Genomic DNA, 12035 nt, shown 5'->3' with positions numbered 1-12035 from the left:
AAGAAACCAAGCGTATACTGTGCTGGCAGAATTCAGTAAGCTGTACCACGATGATACCTCCATAAACTGGGTGCGCACCAAGATCCAAAACCTACGCACATCCTTCATAAAAGAGCACAAGAAGGTGGAGAATTCGAATAGATCCGGAACAGTGACTGACAGCGTACGACCTCTTCAAATTGTGGTGCAGCAGGATCTGGTACGTCCTTCGGTTCAGGTGATGGCAGAGACCGAGGAGTGCAGCCTGCAGCAGGAGGATGTGGGGGAACTCGGAGAGACATTTTTGGTAAGTAGAGACCCAGCAAAGTGAAATGTCAGCAATTATAAATTTTGAGTCCTACCAAACAAATTTTTAGATGTACTCCTCCTGCAATGGCACTGCACTGTCCCCGTTAAAGTAGGCCATATATTCATCTCTGACCTTTTTGGCCAGAGCACTCCTGGTCTCCATGACCACGTGGACCTCCATTGAGGGGAATGGAGCAACCACTTTCAGATTTTCTTGATCTTCCACTGCAGCTGTGCCTGCTGGGTGGCTTTCTTGCGCAGGAAGTTGTGCAGTATACAGCAAGCCGTCACCACCCAGTCAATCTTCTCCATCTTCAGATTTATCGGGCTATGCAAAATCCAGAATCGGTTGCTCAAGATCCCAAAAGAGTTTTCCACAATACGCCTTGCACTAGATAGGTGGTAATTAAACACCCGCTTCTCATGAGTCAAGGCCCTCTGTGGGAATGGCTTCATGACATGCTCATGAAGGGCGAATGCCTCGTCAGCCACAAACACGTAATTTAGGCCATGTTTGGTAGTCTCTCTGGACGGCAAATGCAGAGTGTTAGTGGTGAGATGGTCGTAGAATGCCGTCTTCTTAACTGATCCACCGTCAGTAGAACGGCCGTTCTTCCCCACATCTACGAAGAGGAACTCATAGTTGGCATCCACCACCGCCATCAGAACAATACTGAAGTACCCCTTATAGTTGTAGTAGTAGGACCCGCTGTTGGCCAGTGGGGTAATCCTAATATGTTTCCCATCGATAGCTCCCCTGCAGTTAGGGAACTGCCAACGGCTCTCAAACTCGTCTGCAATGGCTATCCACTATTCTGTGCTTGTAGGGAACTGTGAAAGAATTGAAAACAAAATTAATATATGACATTTGTTTTCATTTTCTCTGTTAACAGACTTCTGACATCTCCAGCACCCCGGTCCTTTTCGCAAGTGGGGATGAAAGTGTGGAGACAACAACCCTAACAGTTCCAGTTTCCAAAAAGCAACGCCGGAAAACAAAAAATACCCAGGAGGAAGAATACCCAGGAGGAAGATGCCCACTATTACGAAAGGCCAGAGAAGACTTATTAAAGCCCCCTGACAAATATGACCACTTTGCTGCATATGTAAGTGCAGCACTCAGAGCAATGGTCCAAGACCAACTAATGCATTTTGAGAGACTGACCTCAGACCTGATATTCAAAGCTCACCAGTCTCTACTATCAGCAGACACTAGCATTGTAACCCCGCCAGCAGTTCCTACCCCCCTACACTCGCCATGCCACCACCCACCTACTATTCTTCTCAACAGTACCCACCCTACCATCCTGATCCCCTTCCCACCTCCTCCTACCAACCTCCTCACCCACCCACCTCCTCCTACCAACCTCCTCACCCGCCACCTCCTCCTACCAACCTCCTCTCCCAACCATCTCCTCCTACCAACCCAGTTCTCCACCTTCGATGTCAAGTTTGTTTTTCAGTTTTACGCGAAAGTGATTAGTAAAATTATTTTGTTCAGTTGTGATGTGGGTCCCCCCTACTGTTTGTAATGTTGCATAGTTTTGCACAGTACTAAGGAAGTTTCACACTCCCTGATAAGTATGGTGCTGTATGCAGCATGGTGTTTGTGACACAGACTCAGGCGGCTAATGAACACATGCTGGAAGTGCATCGAAATGGGGCCGGGCCCACTGAGTAAGCACTTTCAGCATGTGTATGCACCACTGAAATATGGACTGTAAACACCATAGCACATACCGCACCATACTTATCAGGGATTGGGTAACTTGGTGATACTTTTAGCATTTTATAATATATATGTTTATTATATTTAAAATTACAGTTTGTGTTTTATACATTTTATAGGCCATGTTGGCCACAAAATCACAGAAAAACACACACAAAAAAAGTTTTTCTGTCTTTAAAATTAACAAAAAAAAAAAAAAAAAAATTGTAATAAAACAATCATCTTAAGTATAAAAAACAGTGTGGTGTGTGTTTTATCTTACCTTACAATAACGGAACTGCAGCACCTTCACGATAGCCATGCAGGTCTCTGGGATAATGCATCCCAAAGCTTGAGCTGAGATGCGGGTCCCAAACTTGAGGTCTTCAAAGGAGCGTCCTGTAGCCAGGAACCTCAAAGTCGCCACGAGCCTCTCCTTGGCCGTGATGGCTATCCTAAACTTGGTGTCCTGCTTTTGGATATAGGGGGTCACCAGACACAGCAATTCCTGGTATATGTTGGCTCATCCATCCGCAGGAAGTTGCGGTAATCGTCCGGGTTGTTCTCCCTCATCTCCGTCAGCAGGGGCATGTAGGATCGGCTCTCCCTCTCCAGTAGCCAATCCTTGGTTCAGCAGGACCTAATTCTCTTCCTACGCTGGGCCCTCTCCTTACTCAGCTTGACCACAGCATAGGACAGCAGAGATCTATCGCATGATCGCATGTTTTTATGTGCGGCACACGATCAATTGCATCACGATCCATCATATAGTGACGCGTGATCGTTCGACAGATCGTGTGTAAATCGTGTGTGAAATTAGCATGAAACGTACGGCAGGGACTGCCAGGGAGCTCCGGGGAGTTGAAGGGAAAACGGCATGGTGAGTCGCATCGGCACTCATCGTGTAGGTGTATGGCCAGCATTACTCTCACTGCAAACCGACTTGTGGCCAACGCAATTGTTTTCTTGCTGTCAGTTCCTGTCCAATCCCACCCTGCATTACAGCAATTATGGCCAGGGTGCATTTCTGAAGAGCTGCAACTGAGATTTTCTCCCCTATAAAATACAGCCAGTTCCTTTTCTATACACTTACCACTGAATGTAAGTAGTTTCCATGTTGGTCAGGAGACCTGGAGTTTGAGGAATTCATTTCCATACTAAAAAAAAAACAACAGAGAAGATTGTGATGGATATTGGTATATGATCAGCAACATACACACTATGCAGGTATAGTACAAAAATATGTATCTCCTTATGTGCCCTTCATGCATACATATGTGTGTTAGGAATAGGTATATTTGTGCACTCAGCTATATTTAGGTGTACTATGTGCGTGTGCTAGAAAACACTGGGGCTGATTGAGAGTCACACACGAAGGGCTGCTTCTGCAGCTGCAATTCTAGCTTGAATATAGCTGTTGATTTCCACCTGTATCCAGAGGCATTTATGTGGATGCACCACCTTTATATATCTGCTTGCCAGTCATCACTTTTAGCATGCACTTGCACCAACCCTATCCTTGGTGCAAGAATACCACGTGAAATCCCTGCGTCTTGCATACACTTACCTCTGCTATGTGTGAACAGAAACGACCCGGGTTGAAGTCCTGGGTCCATGACCCTGCTCTGTACCAGGGTTATTTCCAGGTGACACCTGGGTAGGCTCTAGTGTGAATGCATCCAACCTAGGTTTATAGACTTGGGTTTTAAGAAAACTTTCTCATTGGCTGTTCCGTGCACCTGCAGATGACATCAACTGCAGGCATCCGGATCATATGGCAGGGGAGCAAATTAATTTAAGTGTGCATTATTTAAGTTTAATTTTTTTATGTGAAAATTTTGTCTTTGTATAGACCAAAACTTTTTAAAGGCTATATTCAATATTTTCTTATATTGTAATGTAAAAATGTATTGGCATTCAATAAAAGAGACATTTGGAAACAAACAAACTTTGTGGCCTTTACTCTAAAAATGCTAATTTTTATATTATGTCATTACTGTGAACATAAAAAAATGTCCCCTTCAAATCCACACCAAATTCCAGGACAGACCCGGGTTCAGTGTGAACGTATCCGACCCTGAAATTTCCCGGGTTTTGTAGTATAAATGGGGATCTCAGACTGACCTGAGAATTTTTCAGGGTTAATAGATAGCAGAGATCTAACTTCCATGCTATTCTGATTCTGCAGAAATACCTATGTTTCCTTGCTTGTTCTCACATTAACGCAGTCCGAAAAATTGCTAATACTGTTTGACTCTGAATAAGGGGTCTATTTACTAAGCAGTGTTAGGAGACAGAGTGAAAAGTGATAAGAAAGTGATAAGGTGCCAGCCAATCAGCTCCCAACTGTCATCGCACAGGCTGTGTTTGAAAAATGACAGTTGGGAGCTGATTAGCTGGCACCTTATCACTTCCTTATCACTTTTCACTCTGTCTCCTAACACTGCTTAGTAAATAGACCCCTTAGACCCACAGTGTCCTCCACCTTGGAATACTAGAAGAGAGTTGTACGCAGGGGCGGATTGGCCATTACTTTTATCGGGAAGAATCCCGGTGGGCCGATTGGTGTGTGGGGCAGCTTGTCAATTGTGGCCCGCCCCCCCGAATTGCGTCATCCGGCTGTGACTCTGTTTTAGCATGACAGGCAGCCCGGCTGTTAGTCTAGAGCTCTCCTGCCCTCAGTGTCACACTCTCCTGACCCTCAGTGTCATACTCCCCTGCCCCTCAGTGTCATACTCTCCTGCCCTTCAGCCTCTTTCTCTCCAGCCCATTAGCGTCTTTCTTTTCCGAAAGGTATAACCGCGGAAGAGGGGGAGGCCTTGAGTCTCAGCTGCTGCAGAACCTCTTCCCAGCTTTGTATTGTCCTGTCCCATCTCAGACATCGTACATGGTGTATATAGAGGGGCCTCCTGTCATATATTGTATATAGTGATGCATTATAGTGTGTGTCCTGTGTGATACATGGTAGAGGATGGTAGGATCGCTGGTACTATTAGAAGAAACAACTGGGGGACAGTAATCATCAGTAAGACAACAATTCTAATTAAATCATATTACTGATGCAAATGGTACCAAATTAGCAAATATATTTTATTAATATAAATTTGTTTGATATGGGAAACCCACATTTATTATCTGGTTGTACCTCTGTTGCATGATAATGACATTGGTTTTATTGTGACACATACAGGCGACTTCCAGATCATGGGATCTCGTGCATGAATAGTAAATACCAACTCAAGACACTGCCTGTCCAGGGAGGATAAATTTGTTCAGAGGTTCTCTGTTGCAGAGAAATCATATAGGTAAGAAAATGCTCATTCACATCCTTGCTGTGGTTATTCACTGGAGAGGACTGTGGACAAGCCCATCAGCTCCTAGAGCGGTGGGCATGCCCCGAGCATGACTGAAACACGGGGAGTGGCTTGTGGGCATGGCTTTTCACATTAGGCCACACCCATTTCCACAAGGCCACACCAACTTTTTTGGGCCGCTTTGACACATTTTTCCAGGGCCACTTTCATTTGCCAATCCGCCCCTGGTTGTACGTGACCACATTTGCCTCGTTGTCTGGTGTGGTATTTCATTGGAGATATGCAGAAGTGTTTGTGATTGTGAGATGCTGGGTGTACTGTATGAGAATGTAAAAATTAGAAGGTAGAGGACTAAGGGCCCTATTTATGAAAATAAATTTGCAGGATTATTATCTGCAAATTTCAGGTACCCCTTGAACTATTCTAGAGGGAGACCGCAGCTGATATCTGCAGCAGTTGCACCAACAGCCCCGAGAGGTTTCCACGGAGGCTGCTATTTACGAGATTTACCTAACTCGGGTAACTAACGCCATCTTTAGTGTTAGCCATTGTAGCCTGTGGGCTATAAGCTGCACAATTTACTAAGATAGAGAGCGTGTTAAGGTAGGAGAGTAGTAGGAATTGTGGAAGCATGGAAATGGTTGAGGAATAGAGGTTAGATTGGGGTTCGGAGGGGAAGTGAAAACGGGCAAGGTATTATGATTTCTAGGAAACATAACGGATCTAAGAGAAAGTAGACTAATATTGCATTCAATTTGGAGGTGAGGTAAAAGCAAATAAAATGAATTGGTGTAAATAAATGAATGACTAGCTGCATATTAACAAATATATAATTGTGTGTGGTTGCCAAACATGAGTTATGAGTGAGAATAGGAAATAGGAATTGTGATGTAAATGTAGATAAAGAAGAGCAAACAGTTATAAAATAGAGATAATAAAACTAAGGTTTGAATAGTAGTGAACTGAATATTTGAGCAAAACAGGAATATATACTGTGAGGTGGTTTCAGTCCATACGCGTTCTGTCATCAGTACGGTCACTTAGTACTACAGCTCACAATTTGCTCATTTATATGTTTATAGTACCCAGTTATTCATTTATATACTTACACCTACTGACTTTATTTGCTTCTCCACTCTTCCACATATATTGCCATGTTGTTCAACTTATTCCTAGATCACAATGGATGTGGTATGTTAGGCCAGCAGTTCTCATATCGACATGCATCAGGTCGACATGAGAATATTGACATGCTTTAGCATGTTGACAGTGATGATGTTGACATACATCGTGTCTACAAGGATGACATGTGGACATGATAGAATATCAACCTAACATCCCTGTTGTCCCAGCGGTCACTTTCCTGGTCCCGGCAGCAGCGGTGTCTCCAGCCATGTCCCCAGCACTTCTGGTGGAGATGTCTGATGGAGCAGCGGTTTGGGTATTTTATCCCTCTCCTAACTGTAATCTCTAACCCTCCCAGCAGCGCCTATCTCTAATTTTGGCATTCTGAGAATGTCGACAATTCACATGGTGCCTGTAATTTATGTTCCCCAATTTTTCTCCCTCTATATCTTCCGTTTCTCTCTGAATTATTTTATTCAAAATATTTGCTCTTCCCTGCATTCCTTTTTCCCGCCTGCTTTGCTTTTACCTCCACCTTCCTTATTCCGACTCTCAGCCTCCCCCGCGCTGACACTTTGACTCCAGCAGCTTTTCCATCTATACTATACACAGCTTCTTTCCATTATTTGCACTTAGTACGGTTAACACCAGATTTTTGCGGCCCTAGGACCTCACAACACTACATATCTCTAACAAAACACTGCCCTACATGTTGATGATTGGATAGGTTTACATACATAATAACTTTGCCTGGGAAATTTTACTCCCTGAGATAATAAACATTCTGGTGGTAATTTAAATATTACTTAATGTCTGCTATGAGATGAAAAAAGACATTTGGAACCTCTATGCACCTCAATGTGTGCTTACAATTCCCCCAAAGCACATAGGCTTGTGGAGCACAATGGCAGTGTGTCCAGTAGAGCATACATTTGCAAAGGCCAAGTGGATGGGGTGTGTGGAGTGGGGGAATTACTTGTAAAGTACAGAGTAAGCACATCAATGTGTCTAATTTTATACATTACTGCAACAAATAAAAGGAAATATCCTGTTGTTGTGGCCTGAGATTCTAGAAATAAGATGGATTGTCAAGAGTACATTTCAAGGGGAAATTCTTGCTTTGCTGAGCAGCGGAGCAGTGCACAAACATTTCCACTATGCAAATATACATTTTATGTTGTACTTTAAATAGGACTATTATGTGCCTTCTTCTTGCCTATTTCTGCATTCTCTAATCCAGGAGATGCCGGTAGGAGAGATGCAGATAACCGGTGGGGGCGGGGGCGGGGCTGCGCACTTCGCATCATTAGTCCCCGCACCCTCACAATGTAATGATGCAAATTGCGGTTCTATTGAGAGAGGGCGGGACCAAAATGATGTGTTAGAAACATGTCATTGTAGCCTCTCCCCAAGGATCTGGCATATTCTCCCCATCCTGCCCACTTCACTAGGTGGGCAGCATGCAGTGGGACGCCTACTCTTCCAGGGATCTGAGTGACACCCAAACTTTCCAGGAGACTAGGCAATTAAGTGCTCTAAGCCCAAGAAGGGTGTAATAAAAAGCTAATCGTACACAAAAATAAAAAAAATACTCTGACATCTCATAAGAGCCTATTAATCAAGTAATTCTGTTCCTAAAAGTTGGAAAACTTCTGTTCATAAATAAGTATCCCTGAAATGCACCATGATGGAAACAGAAGATATTGGAAAATACCGGCGTCGAAATCCCGACAGCATTGGGACCCCGGCACCAGTATCCCAACCGCCGGCATCCCGAAGGTAAGTATCGGCAGTTAGGGGAGGGTTAGGGTGCAGGGTTAGGATTAGGCACTAGGGGGAGGGTTAGTGTTAGGCACTAGGGAGGGAAGGTTAGGTTTAGGGTACAGAGAGGTGTAAATGTGTACTGCAATGCTCTTCCAGTGTGTTTTATTGGGTCAATTCAATTAGCCACGAGCTGATCTCGCTGCCCTCAAGGCGCGTGCTCACATTTTTTTTATACACAGCCCTATGGGGCTGCAAACATAAAGTCAAAAGCTTGGAGCTATCATATGTGCAGGGTGAGCCAGCTTGCTGCTAACTGAATTGACCCCTATAATGATGTGCTTTCTGAGCAAGCTCCAGGGGTAAAGCTTTGTCTATTGCATCTATGTGACTTTTAAAGCCTAGACATTTATTAATGTGACTTTTCCAAATAATTGTTAACTGTTTGTATCACAATCACATTTGGAGAGGAGAGGTATTTCCAAAATGTATTGTTGTATAGGAACTGCCACAGGGGTAGACACAGAATTCACCATTATACAGTTACTCTTTTCTCAAATGCCACAATACATTTATGATACATACTACATACATACATGTATACATAGCTGCATATTATTTGAATTCTGTCTTTCAGTATATGCCACCACTAAGAAGAATACTATGTAATGCCAAGGGCAATAAATGTTGATATTGGCACATACTGTTTCCTCCAGCACCACATTTACTATGGTGCATTAATAGTCTACTGGATGTGTAAGCTAAATGAATTGTTAAACTGTGTTACTAAATATGGAACAATGCCCAATATTACAGCTGTAATGAGCAGGTGGGCAATCTCCAGCAAACTAGCTCCTGAAACTACGAGCATTATAAATTGCCCATGGATAATAGTAGTGGTAGCTCATAGCTGGTCTCATACAATATACACTTAAGAGTAGTTCTATGCATTCTCCAAGCATTATATGTGAATCACATACAGTCAGGTGCATAAATATTGGGACATTGACAGAATTTTCAGATTTTGGCCTCTATTCACCACCACAATGGCTTTGAAATGAAACAAACAAGATGTGCTTTAACTGCAGACTTTCAGATTTAATTTGAGGGTAATTACATCCAAATCAGGTGAACGGTGTAGGAATTACAACGGTTTCTATATGTGCCTCCCACTTTTTAAGGGGCCAAAAGTAATGGGACAAACTAAACAATCCTAAATCTAACTTTCATTTTTTAATACTTTGTTGCAAATCCTTTGCAGGCAATTACAGCCTGAAGTCTGGAACGCATAGACATCACCAGACGCTGGGTTTCATCCCTGGTGATGCTCTTCCAGGCCTCTACTGCAAATTTCTTCAGTTCCTGCTTGTTCTTGGGGCATTTTCCCTTCAATTTTGTCTTCATCAAGTGAAATTCATGCTCAATCGGATTCAGGTCAGGGGATTGACTTGGCCATTGCATAACATTCCACTTTTTAGCCTTAAAAAACTCTTTGGTTGCTTTTGCAGTATGCTTCGGGTTATTGTCCATCTGCACTGTGAAGTTCCGTCCAATGAGTTCTGAAGCATTTGACTGAATATGAGCATATAATATTGCCCGAAACACTTCAGAATTGATTCTGCTGCTTTTGTCAGCAGTCATATCATCAATAAATACAAGGGAACCAGTTCCATTGGCAGACATACATGCCCACGCCATGACACTACCACCACCATGCTTCACTGATGAGGTGGTATGTTTTGGATCATGACCAGTTCCTTTCCTTCTCCATACTCTTCTCTTCCCATCACTCTGGTACAAGTTGATCTTTGTCTCAACTGTCCATAGGATGCTCTCCCAAACTGTAATGGCTTTTTTAGATGTTGCTTGGCAAACTCTAATCTGGTCTTCCTGTTTTTGTGGCTCACCAATGGTTTACATCTTGTGGTGAACCCTCTATATTCACTCTTGTGAAGTCTTCTCTTGATTGTTGACTTTGACACATATACACCTACCTACTGGAGAGTGTTCTTGATTTGGCCAACTGTTGTGAAGGGGTTTTTCTTCACCAGGGAAATAATACTTCTGTCATCCACCACAGTTGTTTTCCGTGGTCTTCCGGGTCTTTTGGTGTTGCTGAGCTCTCTGGTGCGATCTTTCTTTTTAAGAATGTTCCAAACAGTTGATTTGGCCACACCTAATGTTTTTGCTATCTCTCTGATGGGTTTGTTTTGATTTTTCAGCCTAATGATGGCTTGCTTCACTGATAGTGACAGCTCTTTGGATCTCATATTGAGAGTCGACAGCAACTGATTCCAAATGCAAATGTCACACCTAGAATCAACTCCAGACCTTTTACCTGCTTAATTGATAATGAAATAATGAGGGAATAGCCCACACCTGTCCATGAAATAACTTTTGAGTTGATAGTCCCATTACTTTTGGCCCCTTAAAAAGTGGGAGGCACATATAGAAACCGTTGTAATTCCTACACCGTTCACCTGATTTGGATGTAATTACCCTCAAATTAAATCTGAAAGTCTGCAGTTAAAGCACATCTTGTTTGTTTCATTTCAAAGCCATTGTGGTGGTGAATAGAGGCCAAAATATGAAAATTCTGTCAATGTCCCAATATTTATGCACCTGACTGTATGTGATACATAAAACTTAGAAGAACACATTACTTTCTCTATTACAAAGAGAAATTGTGCCCTCTTCTTCGGAGATTAGCTCTTTCCCCTGCAGAGGCAGCTGTGTAACATCACAGCTGGATTATATGGTTGACAGCTCTGAACATTTCTGTTTTGATTGTTTCACTATATCAGTTTATAATTGTCAATTTGAAGTGCACTAATTTTCCACTACATTCATTGATTTTCAGAATGCTGCAGTTTGTAACCTGTTAATATATTATAATATATTGGGAAGTATAATGTGGTGTTAAATATTACATTAAAATATAAAATAAAAACCCATAAAATGACACATTGCAATAAAATAAAGAACTGCATAGACGTGGAATCTAAATGTTAACTGGCGAGTCTAGGAATATGGTCATAATAGTAATAGCCTACATAACATACATTATTTCCTATGACCTCAGCTCAACAATATTTAGAACAAAAAGTTTAATAGTTTCTTTTTGGATCAAAACGTTTACTAGTTTATTTTGGTCAAAAAGTTTATCAGTCTATTATGGTAAACATGAAAGTATTTTTTCATTTTAGATGAATTTCAATAATATCTTACAGCTTCAAGTAAGTACAATACCAATACAATTAAGAGTCCATATGTTGTGCACAATGAATACATTAGTTTTACCTTGTACAGGAGCTGGAATAGTGGATTTGGAGATTTTCAAGCAAGAACCCACAGTATCACTGTTATCTCATATCTTTTCCTATCATCAGCCCTTGTCTGGAATGAGGTGCAGCGTCTCTGGAGGCAGAGAGAACACCCTACTCTCATGGATAAAGACTGGGAGACCGTTTCTCACCTACAAGTCCTGATCCTGGAGAACAGGCAATGTGTGCTTGTCAGTCAAAAGTACTCCATGGCTGGCAGTGAGTTCAAAAATTGGCACTATTTTTATCTCATCACATACAGTCATGGCAAAAAAGAAAAACAGTTAATGAGCTTGCAGTGTCAGTTCCCAGACATAGCTTGTAAGGACTGGATGGAATCAGATATTGCATTTTAAAAGGTTAGATTGGGATAATAATTTGGATGAACATGTTGGCTATTATACAGGTTTGGTCTATTTCAGGATAATTAATCCCCAATTCTGGAACAAAATACTTAATGTTGTAGGAAAGGCTTTTATATGAACTAATAAAAATGATATAGCATTTTAATCCAAT

General features: G+C 42.2%; 1 protein-coding gene across 1 annotated transcript in view; it reads right to left on the bottom strand.

Moving 5' to 3' along the window:
* ATP1B4 (ATPase Na+/K+ transporting family member beta 4) overlaps window positions 1–11750 on the bottom strand; it is a 91357-nt gene extending 79607 nt beyond the window's left edge. Inside the window, exons 1-2 of the mRNA XM_088478202.1 lie at window positions 11497–11750; window positions 3090–3153 (exon numbers count right to left, since the gene is read on the bottom strand). Coding sequence (XP_088334328.1) covers window positions 3090–3152 — 63 coding nt within the window. The 5' untranslated portion in view covers window position 3153; window positions 11497–11750. The remainder of the gene's footprint in view (window positions 1–3089; window positions 3154–11496) is intronic.
* Window positions 11751–12035: the final 285 nt, after the last annotated feature.

The sequence above is a fragment of the Taudactylus pleione genome, unplaced genomic scaffold, assembly GCF_031769625.1.
Source record: "Taudactylus pleione unplaced genomic scaffold, aTauple2 ptg000211l, whole genome shotgun sequence".
Classification (NCBI taxonomy): domain Eukaryota; kingdom Metazoa; phylum Chordata; class Amphibia; order Anura; family Myobatrachidae; genus Taudactylus; species Taudactylus pleione.
Note: the sequence above shows the minus strand (reverse complement) of the source record. Positions and strands in the feature narration are given on the sequence as shown.